At 34.4% G+C, this 14,731-nt stretch overlaps 1 protein-coding gene across 2 annotated transcripts in view; it reads right to left on the reverse strand.

The window, feature by feature from the left end:
- Positions 1–14,731, reverse strand: part of LOC111148153 (N-acetylated alpha-linked acidic dipeptidase like 2) — a 1,315,835-nt gene that overhangs the window by 539,334 nt on the left and 761,770 nt on the right. For both annotated transcript variants that reach the window (XM_022504603.1, XM_022504596.1), the window contains one exon: positions 9,685–9,958. In XM_022504603.1, coding sequence (XP_022360311.1) covers positions 9,685–9,958 — 274 coding nt within the window. The remainder of the gene's footprint in view (positions 1–9,684; positions 9,959–14,731) is intronic.

The following is a 14,731-nucleotide window of genomic DNA, read 5'->3' on the forward strand; positions in this document are numbered from 1 at the left end:
AATTTTAATTAAAGAGCTCTTCAATGATCTTTAAATAGCACATCGATAGATTCAAGCATTTTAACACATAAGAAGAGGGTTTTTTTTTTTTCATTTTTCACAAAAATAGTCCTCAATACAGCATCATTATACAAATTTATTTTGGCTTCTGCATTAAAAATCAATAATTACAAAAATCAGTGTTCTCATGGTTTGACAGGTGCTAATAAAAATGTATCTTTTTGCCTTCAAAAGATGTCTTTGAATCAGGTCTTTCCTGAAAGTCTTTCCTATTTACCTTTAAGCAAACTGAAAAATCACAGCTGCAAGAAAGCACATTGAATTTTTCTAAGACACAAATCAATATACAATGATATGATAAAATGTCAAGCCATTTCTTTCCACACATTCTTGTTTCTACAATGGACCTTTCTTATTGTATGTATTCTGTCACACTAGAAAATCATCCAGTCAAACAGTTGAGGTACAATGTTTAATTTATGTCCAAATACCAAGGGGTAAATTACATCTGACTAATCCCTTGGAAAGCATCAAATGAGCAGGAACCTATGTACTTGTTGAACTATACACTTGTATGCACCAGCTTTTTCCACTGAGGACTTCCCTGACACATAGGAGGAGGTAACTGAGAAGTGCAAAGTAAAATGGACTAGCTCTGTTTTTTTTTTTTTTTTAATTATTATTATTATTGTTACTTAACCTGGGGGAAAAACATTAATTTTTATTTAAATTCTATGCATTAATTTTTTATTAAGAACAAGAAATATAAAACGATAGCAACAACTGTAACAAAAAACAAATATTTTATACTTCATTAAAGATTTTAAAGTACTGAAATGACAGTAGAGAGTGTTAGCAGCTAAGAGAGAAAGTGGCACAGTTTAGAAATAACCACTATATATTAAAATACAATTATCTTTTGTGGCAAAATATGTGATTAGGAGGAATCATAAACCAGATAATTAGCAATAACGAAAACTCAAAATATTAAAAAGTGATATTCTATTATATCAGTGGTTTTATGCTTCTACACAGAAATGGTGAGACTATCCTGAGCAGAAGCAACAGAAAGGAATAACTAAGAGAAATGAATAGAATTGTTATTTTCTGTGGTCAGCTAAATTAAAAAAAAAAAATAGAACAATCATGGTAATAACTAGGTCAGAGAAGACTAAACAGAGCCATCTATCTGTGGGTAGCCTGTGCTACACAGTGACGAACAATCCAGTGCCAAGTTTCTCTTCTGTCTTGAGGTAACAAAAATTATTCATGCTTATGAAATGGTGTATGCTTTCCAATTTTTCAGACTTGACGTTTTCAACCAAATCAATCACTCTGGATCCTCTTAGCTCTTCTCTAATAGATTCTGAATGTACAGAATGTTTGAAAAGCATTGCTGCTTTGACTAAAACAGTAATTTTCTACTCAGAGTCAGAAACAGTAAACCCAAGCATACTGACAAAATACAGTGTCATCAGAAATACTAGTCACCTAAATACAAGTTTTACTTCAGAAATTTACTAACTTATGTAATCTAGCTTTGAATCCTCTTCAAATTAATGTTCATGTCTATTAAAAACTTGTAAAATCAAAATGTTCTCCCATGTTTACCTCTGTCTTTTCTAGAAGGCATTAATATATTAATATTTATGAAGATTTCAAAATTCAGAGACTGCTAGAATTGTATTAGTACTTTTTTTTTCAAGTTCGTTCAATGGCTTTCCATCACATGGATATTATCCTGAAAACCACACCATACCAGAGCATGAAAATCAATGCTGCTTCCTCCCACTCCTGTGGCAGACATCACTAATCATTTACCGCTTTTTCAAACTCCTTCTCAGGATGGTAATCTAGTTAATGAAGACAAACTGAGGTTGGCTTAAGAGGGAGCTATATAAAACATTTAATATCTTAATGTTAAATAATTATTAATATTTAAAAACTATAAATTATTTAAACAATATTTAACTATTGAAAATCTTTAATAACTGGAATGCAAGTGCTAATCAGTTAAAATGCACTCCTAACCAATCAGAAGAGATACCAGCTAGTGTGCTGAAATAGTCCATTCTAACTGAATCCAGCATTAAGCATGAGACACAAATCCATTTTGCTGTTGTTGGTGAAAAAGATCAGATAAAGTGGTGGCTTGTCAATTTCATCACTTTTTTTTTTTACTGTAATATATACACTTGCTAGAAAAAGTATTTTGCTACAATGATATAATAAATGCAAGGCTTGCTGACATGATGACCACATTATGTGTCAAGTTATATTTTCGTTTCTGAAGTTATGGAAGAAAATGAGTTACAAAAGGTGCCTTCATGCTCTGGTGACTTTCTCCTGTTAGGTCAACAATAAAAAGGTAAACAAGGACACTAACAAGTCAGAAGATTTTCAGTTATGATATGCCCTAACAACAACAAGGAAGGGGTAATACAGTAGAGGGTGATAAGGAATTATTTTAATAAGGTTGTCAGGTTAGGCATTGCTATGGAGATCATATCCAATCAATGAGAAGCCATGCACTCACCTGGGGAAAGAACTTTTTTGGCAGAAGTTAAGAACAAATGAGTGACGAGCTCAATCAAATGAAACAAAGACATTGAATATGTTAAGGAGTAAAACATTGAAACGTTGAAATAGGGAGTTATTGATTTTCTGCTTATGGGGTAGAGATTAGATAGGGATGGCATTTCATAATTTATCAATGAAGGAAAGAACAACAGTTAGGTGATATACAACAGTTTGGAGCAAGAGTTAGCTGGTACACACACCGCTGAGAGGGGTGAGAGTATTTTGGTTGGTTGGTTGGTCTGATTTTACCAAAAAGGAGACTTAAAAATATTTATAAACTGAAAAGAAGATTTGGCTCAATTCGGTTGACAAGTCCTAGAAACAAAAGTAGTATAGAGAAACTGGATCTAGATTCTTCCTTCTCATCATGAGAATGGACACTACAAAGTAATGTAAAAGAGGTTAATCCTACTCCATTGACATTTCCATGAATATCAGCAATAACTGATTATGAGAATTTCTGCAACTTCATCACTTTCCACATGTTTAACTTACTTACTCTGTTTCCCTGCCTTAAATCAGGAATAAGATCCTTGAAATGAAATAAAAAATAGCAGCAGCGGCACTGGCTAATTGCTTTGGAGATAAGTAACCTGGAATGACTCAACCATGCTTCTGGCATCAGGGTGCAGGGCAATCCAGATGCAGGGTCACTATGCTGAGAGTCCAGGCAGGAAGCCAGTGGACCAGGCTCAGTTGCTTGAGAAAGAGGATGGGAGATCAGTTGCTATTTTGCAAAATGTTCCAAGTATCCCAGAAGAGGTTATATATGACAGATAGTTTGAGGGAATTCTTGGAAAGAATTTAGCTCTAGATCTTCCTTTAATTCTGTGTGAAAGGTAAAGTTTATCTAAAGGGCTTCCCCTTTCAGATGGAAACCAGAAGGAAGTTCTCTGCCCCTTACAATATTGTTATTGATTTTTGAGTGGTCTCTGCGGTATTGTTCTTGGCTCCATGTCCCCTACCCTAATATTGTGGCCATACTGTAACTGGAAAAACAGTTTCTTGCTGCGTATTGAGTGCAGGGAAGTTGTATGTTAGTAAAATGTATCTCAGTGTGTATGTTGCGGGAGGGTGTTCCCTGATGTTTAGCATTTACAACTTTTTGTGGTTTAAATATCAAACCAGAATTAGGAAAGATTCACAGAATTGATTTCCGTTCTCCAGAACAAGCTGACTTGAACCATTCTGCACACCACTGGGGCACCTGAAACTGGCCTTTTAAATGGTAGAGCAATGTATTACTCAGGGCTTTCCTAGGTGGCTGAAAAAAAGAAGCAGGTATCCGTGAGAGATACAGGTTGCAGCTGGTGCCAAGGTCTTGGCAAAGTAGAATGAGTAGAGAAGAAGAAGGAAGGAAGAGGTGGGTAAAGCAAGAGAGAAACAAGGACAAGAGGAGTTCACAGAAAACCATCAGCTATTAGAAAGTTGGAAATTGAACATAGGGCTTTTGAGAAAGAGAGAGGAAGGGAGGGCTGGGAGGACTGAAGTGGGCACAGGTTTATGACATGATATAGGGGAAAAAGAAAATCGATACTTAACAATTTATGTCCTCTGTGCTAGACATTTTACTAAGGAGATCATATCTGTTGTGTTCAGTCTACCTTCACCACATTCATATTTGGGAGGTACTTCCGCCAATTTTATAGATGAGGAAACTAGAGTTCAGAATATTTAAATATCTTTCTAGTGTTCACAGCAGTTTCAAGCCACGCAGTTTACAATTGCTTACCTAACTGTTGCTATTAGACTGTCAGCTGCATGTGGACAGTGTCTAGAGCTTTCTTACTGATCACTTTGTCCCCTATAAATGGCACTTAAGAGGCATCCAGTATGCATTTGCTGACTGCTGAATGTTTGTTATATTAGTGAGACAGGAAACAAGTTAATAATCACAGGGCACTTTATTTAACAAATGATACTCAACTTATTAAGGTAAGAATATTGAAGGAGTTGCAAATTCATTCAAGAGAATTCTTCCTGGAGGCCATGAAAGTAATGTGACAGAATTCTGTTTCTTTTAAAATCAATTACATTAGTGTATTGAAATAGCACATAAACCTCAGGATTGACTTTTCCATAGATCTTTCTAGTTCTGAATAAATTAAATTCACGGCACCTACTGGAATTAGGTAAATTTTATTCATAAGGTAGATATTTAAATACTAGTACTTTATGGAGATTAAAATATAAATTAAATTTGCTAAGAATGTTACATTATCACTTAACTTGGTAAGTGGCATGCTTTAAATCATGTCAAAACTAAAAACAAAAATGCCAACCTAGAATTTTCTGTCAAATAACACTTAATTATGATGATTCAGAATCCTTGGAAATAACTTTAGTCAAATTAGAACTTTGTAGTCAAACACTTTCTCACTAAAAATGCCATATTTGTTTTAATGAAGAGGGAAAGAAATTTCACTGCACTTTAACCAGTTAGCTGAATTCAACTATCTTTGTTTCAAAACTTTTATTTCGTAAAATGGGCTTTTGTTCTCTTTCCCAAATAGAAGATGTAACCTCTCTAACAAATGATTTAACTCTGGACAACATGTTGTGATAGGTCACTTCTGTATTTGTAAATGCTTCCGTCTAAATTTTAAATACAGGAAAAAAATGTACTTTAATATGTGGAAATTAAACTCATGGTTATTATGTTCAAATAAAAAAGCAGTAATTATGGAATTGTTTTGTTAACTAAGTTGGTTCATGCACAAACTCAAGAAACCAGAAAGAGAAGATCATATTGGGCCAAGAAATTTTATGCAGATTTTTAAAACATAACAACATTTTATACAAGTGTGTTCACACCCATTTATCTCACAGTTGTGCACTGTTGACCAAAAGATGGATTCCACAAGAAAAAAAGAAGGGAGACAAATAAAATGCAAAGTCATTTTCAACATTGAAAAACTGCTTGTACCAAGATCACATTTTTCTGTTAGTGAGACAGTAGCTTCATCTTCTTACCCAAACAACAAAAGTTTAAATAATGCAATTCCATTCTACTCCCTTTATTTAGCTTTCTGATAATCTTTTTAAATCTATAACAGGAAGCATTCAGAGCCAAACATATAGAGCTCTGCCTTTTGCCATAACACTCGATAACTTTGCTTTTGTTTGAGAATATTAAAAGAGAAAGACAAAGTTTTCCTAACTATGAGAAAATAGACATAAGTTCTCCAAGGACTCCATGCAGTGGTTTTATTTTTTCTCTTTAAGACTACTTGATACAATTTGACATACTGTTTAGATTTCATGTATTATACTATGGCTTGATATTTTACAAAAGGAAGACAAGCAATGCTCTTCAGGCCTATGTTGCCATGATTTTTCATTCTGCATTCAAAAATTAAATATTTACTCTTAGTTTCTTTGAGCTTTTAGCTTAAAATTAAAAAATAATCAGATATTATACATACTTTATTATTTATTCATACTTAACAAGGCATTTTCCTCCCTAATGATTAATATTTGTCATATTAAACAAAAGACAGGAAGATTACATTTCGACAATATGATACGAAGTTTGTACTTCCAAATCATGTTGTATAGTTCTCATATTTTAATTCCTCCCATTTAAATGTGTTTATTTTATATCACATAATAACAACAGCTAGCAATTTCAGAGTGCTAAGTGCACTCAATGCACTCTACATGGTTTGTATCGTTTCGTTCCCACAACCAACTGAGGTACTATTATTTTTCCCCCTATACAGATAAGAACACTGAGGCTTAGAGAACTAAAATGACCAACCCACACTTGTGTAGCTAATAAGGCAGGGTGCAACTCTAGGCTCTCTGAGAAACAGAACAGTGATAAATGCATTGATGACAATCTATCTTGTACAAGGCTAATGAGCTGCTGAAAATAAGTTTCTCCATAAAATTATATTATTTGTTTTTACTGCAGACACAAAATAATACTTAACAGAAAAAATATTCCCAAATCTATGAAGTATATTTACATGAAAACAAATTCTCTGCTCAAAAATATAAACATACAGACTCAAATATCACCAACCTATATTAAATATTAATCGTTTCCTTTGCTTTTCTGCATCTGTGTGGGTTTCACAAAGGACAAAAGAAATAATAGCACAGAAATTACATAAGGCCATATATTCTATTTATGAGACTGACTAGACATTGTCAGCACTCACTACCAATGTCTTTAACAGTATGATGATATTATAGTTGATATTTATCTTTTAATAAAAATATAAATCACTGTTTATTCCCTGAAGCTAACCTCACTCATGTTAAATTATTTATGTATCCATTTTAATATGTATTTTGCATCTGACAGGACAACTCTCCTTAGGACCCTTCTACTGACCCACCTGTCATTATGATGGGGTAAACAATGTCACCTTTCTAGCACACAATGAATTACAAAGAAGTTGCAAAGTACACCATCCATCATGCTGGCACTAAGTAGGTTTTCAAAGTAGATCTCAGATATCACAAATGCTGTTTAGACTGTTACCAGAAAGCAAGAATTGGAAGCTTATACAAAGTGGTCATATGATGAATGGACATGACAGCTCTTCAAAGAAAAGGGGCACTCCTCTTCTACAAATAACCTTGTCAAAAGCAAAAGTAGTGGGGAGCTTTGCTGGCAGTCAGACTAGAATAATTTAAGAACCTGTTAATGGCTCAGCCTGATAGAAATTCATGCAAATACAATGTACTCAAAATCAAAAAGTAGGTATGCCTGAATCATCAGCAGCATCCTCTCAAGCTTGATTTTAATTAAGAGTGGTCTGAAGAGATACAGAAAATCACCCGCACTCTATTAATTAGAATATGTGAGTTTCAATAATACATCAGTCTAAAACTTATATATAAAATATATGCAAATATTCCACATGCATATAAGGTAATCACCTAGAAATTACTTTGCTTTTGAAAATCATAATGCTAATATCTTTTAAATTTAAAAAAATCAACCAATAAGTTTATCAATATAAATATTTAAATTATTATGTACTTAGTATAATAGATTTGAATTATTAATATAATTCTAAAAATAGTTATAGTTAGTGCCTTCATCTAATTTGCATGGTTAATTTCTCAAATTATGTTCTTCAAATACAAAGTGTTTGTTTTATCCATAATTGCATTTTAATTCCTTTAACATTATTACCTTTAATTTAGGTCTGTATTTCAACCATAGAGTATATTTCTACATCACCAGCAAAGTTTATTTTTCCCTTTTAGCAGCTTCTTCAAAACTTTCTTTATTAAAAATGGTAGATTTTACAGCATTTATAAGTGGTAGATGGTCCCAAAATGACTTATGTTTTCAAGGGCATTTAAGTAGTTCTCTGATTCTATAGTAGACGTTGGTTTCTTTTACATGCAACAATGGAAATTGAAACATCTATAACTGATGAGACAAATGTGTAGAAAATTCTCAGAGATGTGGCTACAGAGAAACACAAAAAAACAATCCAATGGCCCAGCAGATTATCAGAGGGCCTGCTGAGGAAAGAGGGATGCAAATTGTGATGTTATAGATTTTCCATATCACCTAGGTCAAGGAATAGTAAGTAATTTGCCAAAGCAAATTGAAAGGCAAATAGTTGAGGAATGTATTCCAAGGACCCACTCAAGCTCCTGAGGGTTTTGTTGTTGTTCTGTGTTTCGGACATGCTTTGTTTTGTTTTCAAGGCAAGGAGATTACTGGGCTAAATCAACTGGGAATAGAGAGGGTGTTGGAAATGTATGGGGGCTAATGAAAGTTGGGGAATCTGAAGAAAATCTGTGGGATAACTTTAGACTCTTGACTTGAGACTAGAGCTTCTGAACCAACAAAAAGGTGCTGGCAGGCTCTCTCCCATCATAGCCTAACCAGAAATAGTAATATATTAATCAAATCAAATTACATGAGTCCTGCCCTAGAAATACTACAGACATTTAATATTATATTAATTTTTAATTAATAATAAGGCTTTCCATGGTAGTAGTTATATGCAGTTCTTCTACTAAAAGTCAGAGAATGATGTAACAGAGTGCAAATGCTAAACCACCAGTAAAAGAACTCACTCCCCACCCTCCTCCTAAAATGAAGAGCAAACAAACGAAAAACAAAAATGATGAATGTATCTGTGAAGGAACTTCAAATGATTTAAATACTTAATGTATTAATGAGAGTTAACAGTCTGAAAAAGCTATGCCAATAATTAACAACAATCAGAAACATATAATTATTTCATTTGTATTAAATGAGGCAATCTAAAGGTTTGTGAAACAAAAACTAAGTATGCTTATTAAAATGGTATTTTTACATGGAGACAGAAAATATTCCTAAATAAGGAAACAGGACCAATTATATATTGTATCTAACTGGTATTTTGTCCGTACTGTGGGCTAAGCTCTGTTCTCCAAGGTCTCCATATATTAACTAGTTTAATTTTCACAACAACCTTATAAAGCTAGAACTATTTTTATCTCCATCACAGAGATGAGGGAACTCAGCCCTAAATAGGTAAGTAACAGTGGGTAATTAGGAAACTGAGATTTGAAACTCATGTATGTGGCTCTAGAAGGCATGCCCTTCAGCACCAGCCAAAAAACTAGCTAAGCTAGAAACAGTAAAGCAATAATCTATACCTGGCTCCTTATCTCCTGTGTTTTCCATCAAGATAGCAGGAGCACTATATTTCAAATCTTAAATCTGTGAATAATCACATCTATTTTCCACTTCCTTACTTAGGTGTACACACGATCTCAAAACACAACTGCCTTCATTTCTATCCCTTCTGTCCATATCAATCCATTAAAATTTGCCTCTTCCAAACCCCCCAAAATAAAATGAACATGTTCCTATACCAACTAAGAAAAATGTGAATAACTCGATCACATATTCAACACATTGGAATAAAAGTCTTCTAACATGCTTTCATTTTTAAAATATGACAAGAGAAAAGGTCAGCCAATCCAAATCTTCCTTCCTCTTCCCTGGCACCTCCACACTGAGAACATTTAATGGTTACTTTTTTATGTTGCATCTTGCCAGTTAGTTCAATTTAGATGAAAGCTGTTGTTTTCTAATTCCATTTCACTATAAATGACAGAGACAAATGGTCATATTACCTCGAGAGTTCCTTTGGCAGAGTAGGCTGCATATGAGTAGAGCAGATCTTGGCTGCTATGTGTTCTGGCTTCTTCGCTGCAGGGCTGGCCATTAGGATGAAAGCATTGGCCGCTGCTGCGCAGTGTCACGGAGCTGGCAGAAGGGCCTGCCAGATTAAGCAGCACAGAGTAATTTGCAAACTGTACATCTTCTAGGCCCAAAGAAGTCCAGTGAGTCTTAATCTTCTTTGAAATTTCTGTGTCATCTTCACTTTTGTACAGTTGTACCAAATTTCTGGAAGAAATTTAAAAAGAACACTCTAAGAAAAAGGAAAAAAAAAAGTATTCTGTTGAGTTATAACCATTTAATATGTGAACAATTATTAATAGATGTGGGATATGAAAGATGAGTGGAACAGGACACCATACAAGAAACTCACAGTTTGTGGGAGGTGATGATCCTGCAGAGAAATTATACTAAATCAAAGCCCAATGAATTAAGTTCTTAAATTAAGAACTAATAAAGTACTATGGGATTGCAGAAAAGAGAGTGATTAATGACAACTAGTTCTTTTATTAGTTCTGATCTTTCTCTGGACATCAACATAATCCATTCAAAACTCAGTTCCAAAACTAGGAGTCATGTTGGTGGAGATAGTTTTGTATTGCAGTTAATACGATTCCATATAGAGTTATGTGATTAATCTATAGCTATTGCTATTTAAAATGAGACAGAGAACACTTTTGATACAAATTACATGCCAAATTTCACGATCCTATGAGCACAATGATATTCAACAAAATCAGTATATAATGGTGAAACCAACCACAGATTATCAAATCAATAAGAAATTGGCTTTTGTGTGTGCTTTCTGTAGCCTATATATTCTTACACCTATTCCAAAATCTAGTGAAACTATTGCTGTTTATGACATCCTAGAAGCCTCCCCCCAAAAAAAGTAAAAAAAAAAAAAAAATGTGCAGAACCTAGAAAAAAATAAGATGTGTGAAATTTAAAAATAATAATCCAATAAAGTTTGTTTTGGTCTGGGATGCAAAGGGACCAGTTTCCTTTTTGGCAAATATATATCTTCGTATAAGAATTTTATTGCTATCCATAATATTGCCTAAACGAATGCTACCTAAGTGGATACTATTTTTATTTTGGTTCATCATATTGTTTTTCTCACACACAGTTGATTCTTTTAGGGCCCTGTTTATACAATAACCCCCAAATGAAACACATCTGGAAATGGAATACAGAATACACACATCAGAAAATAAAAATACATATACGATAATATAGAAAAACATTACTGGAGACAAAATGTAGGGCTGTTGACACAGCTAAAAGCTGATTGATGCAATAATAAGTAATTCGCAATTTTTTCCAAGGTTATTTCAATTTTTTAAATATGTAGTTTAATCAATTCTCAATGCCACGTTGTTTTGTGAAAGAGCTTATTGAAAGAATTTCACTTTTTATTCTGAATAAGACTGGTCTGCCTTCTGTGTGTGTATGTCTGTGTGTGTGTGTTTGGCAGGGGAGGCTTTTTGTTTTTGACAAATGAAATTATATATATTTAAAGTGTACAACATTATTTGATATACATGTACATTATGAAATTTTGACAATCTAAACACATCCATTACCTCAGTAGTTACCTTCATGTGTGTATTGCTCTACTCTCTTAGCAAATTTGAAGTATACAATGCAGTATTATTAACTACAGTCAACAGGCTGTACAGTAGATCCTCAGAAATTATTCATCCTGTAACCGAAGGCTTGTATCCCCTTGACCAACATCTCCTCTTTTGCCTACCCCCAGTCCATTGACAACTATGATTCTACTGTACATTTGTTTGTTAGTTTGTTTTTAGATTACACACGTAAGTGATAATATTCAGCATCTTTCTCAGTCTCTGTCTTACTGCACTTAGCCTCTGAGATATCTGTGTTATCACAGAAGGCATGATCCTTCTTTTTTTTTTTTAAAGGATGAATAATATTCTATTGTACATCTATCTCACATTGCCTTTATCCATTCATCCATCCATGAGCACTTAGGTTGTTTTCATACTTTGGCTATTGTGAATAATGCTGCAATAAACATGAGTGCAAATATCTCTTCTGATTTCATTTCCATTGGATATATACCCAGAAGTGGATGGCTGGATCATATAGCAGTTCTAGTTTTAGTTTTCTGAGGAATACCCATATTGTTTTCCATAATGGCTGCAACAGTTTAGATTACCACTAACAAAGGTTATCTTTTCTTCACATCCTTACCAGCATGTTGTTTTTGCTATTTTCTTTTCTTTCTTTTTTTTTTTTTTTGGTCTTTTTTTTTCAGTTTTGTTTTTTAATAACAGACATCCTAACAGGTGTAAGGTGATATCTCATTGTGGTTTTGCTTTTATTCCCTGATGATTAGTGATGTTGAGCACCTTTCACATATCAGCTGGTCATTTGGGCAACCTTTTTTAAGAAATGTCTGTTTCTTTGCCCATTTTTTAATTGGACTATTTGTGGGTTTTTTGCTACTGAATTGTGTAAGTTCCTTATATGTATTTAAATATGAACCCATTGTCAAACATATATTATGCAAATATTTCCTCTCATTCCACAGGTTCTTTTCATTTTCTTGTTGTTTCCTTTGTGTGCAGAAGCTTTTTAGTTTGATACAGTCTCACTTGTTTATTTCTGCTTAGTGGTCTGTGCTTTTGTTGTCATATTAATTAAAAAAAAAATAACTGCAAGGACAATGTCAAGAAATATTCTTTTGTTTGTTTTCTTCTAGGAGTATTGCAGTTTCAGTTTCACATTTAAGTCTTTAATCTTTTTCGAGCTGATGATTGTGAAAGGTGAAAGACAGGAGTTCAATTTAATTCTTTTGCATGTGAATTCCAGTTTTTCAACACTATTTATTGAAGAAACTATTCGTTCCCTATTGTCTGTTTTTTGTTCCTTTGTTGAAAATTAATTGACCAATTATGTACAGATTTCTGGGTCCTCTATTCTGTTGCTTTGATCTATTTTTGATGATTGGATCTGTTTTCATTGGTCATTTTTGATTAAACAGATCACTCTATACTTTCAAGGTCATCCCAATCAAAATTCCACCGGCATTTTTCAAAGTGCTGGAACAAACAATCCTAAAGTTTGTATGGAACCAGAAAAGACCCTGAATTGCTAAGGAAATGTTGAAAAAGAAAAACAAAACTGGGGGTATCATATTGCCTGATTTCAACCTTTATTACAAAGCTAAGGATCACCAAGACAGGATGGTACTGGCACAAAAACAGACACATAGACCAGTGGAACAGAGTAGGGAGTCCAGATATGGACCTGCAACTCTATGGTCAAATAATCTTCAACAAAGCAGGAAAAAATATCCAGTAGAAAAAGGACAGTCTCTTCAATAAATGGTGCTGGGAAAATTGGACAGTTATGTACAGAAGAATGAAACTTGACCATTCTCTCACACCATACACAAAGATAATCTCGAAATGGATAAAAGACCTCAACGTGAGGCAGGAATCTATCAAAATCCTAGAGAAGAACATAGGCAGTAACCTCTTCAACATCGGCCACAGCAACTTCTTTCAAGACAGGTCTCCAAAGGCAAAGGAAACAAAAGTGAAAATGAACTTTTGGGACTTCATCAAGATCAAAAGCTTCTGCACAGCGAAGGAAGCAGTCGACAAAACAAAGAGGCAACCCACAGAATGGGAGAAGATATTTGCAAATGACAATACAGACAAAGGGCTGATATCCAGGATCTATAAAGAACTCCTCAAACTCGACACACACAAAACAGATAATCACATCAAAAAATGGGCAGAAGACATAAACAGACACTTCTCCAAGGAAGACATACAAATAGCTAACAGGCATATGAAAAAATGTTCATCATCATTAGCCATCAGGGAGATTCAAATCAAAACCACATTGACATACCATCTTACACCAATTAAAATGGCCAAAATCAATAAGACAGTAAACAACGTGTGTTGGAGAGGATGTGGAGAAAGGGGAACCCTCTTACACTGTTGGTGGGAATGCAAGTTGGTGCAGCCACTTTGGAAAACAGTGTGGAGATTCCTTAAGAAATTAAAAATAGAGATACCCTATGACCCTGCAATTGCACTACTAGGCATTTACCCCAAAGATACAAATGTAGTGAGATGAGGGGCCATCTGTACCCCAGTGTTCATAGCAGCAATGTCCACAATAGCCAAACTGTGGAAAGAACCAAGATGCCCTTCAACAGATGAATGGATAAAGAAGATATGGTCCATATATACAATGGAGTATTATGCCTCCATCAGAAAGAACGAATACCCAACTTTTATATCAACATGGACAGGACTGGAAGAGATTATGCTGAGTGAAATAAGTCAAGCAGAGAGAGTTCATTATCATATGGTTTCACTTACTTGTGGAGCATAAGGAATAACACGGAGAACATTGGGAGACGGAGAGAAGTGAGTTGGGGGAAATCGGAGGAGGGGACAGACCATGAGAGACTGTGGACTCTGAGAAACAAACTGAGGGTTTTGAAGGGCAGGGGCATGGAGGGTTGTGTGAGCCTAGTGGTGGATATTATGGAGGGCATGTATTGCATGGAGCACTGGGTGTGGTGCATAAACAATGAATTCTGGAACACTGAAAAGAAACAAAATAAAATTTTTAAAAAATCATTAAATTTTTGAATATTTATAGTAAATATAAAAAAAGAATATATGGTCCATACATACAATGGAATATTATGCCTCCATAAGAAAGGATGAATACTCAACTTTTTTTAAATTTTATTTTTTTCAGTGTTCCAAGATTCATTATTTATGCACCACAACCAGTGCTCCATGTAATATGTGCCCTCTTAATACCCACCACCAGGCTGACCCAATCTCCCACCCTCCTCCCCTCCAAAACCCTCCGTTTGTTTCTCAGAGTTCACAGTCTTTCATGGTTTGTCTCCCCCTCCAATTTCCCCCAACTCACTTCTCTCCTTTTCCCAACGTCCTCCGTGTTCATTATGATATGGTTTCACTTGCGGAGCAT

The sequence above is a fragment of the Enhydra lutris genome, unplaced genomic scaffold (genome assembly GCF_002288905.1).
Source record: "Enhydra lutris kenyoni isolate GAN:26980312 unplaced genomic scaffold, ASM228890v2 scaffoldscaffold2, whole genome shotgun sequence".
Taxonomy (NCBI): Eukaryota; Metazoa; Chordata; class Mammalia; order Carnivora; family Mustelidae; genus Enhydra; species Enhydra lutris.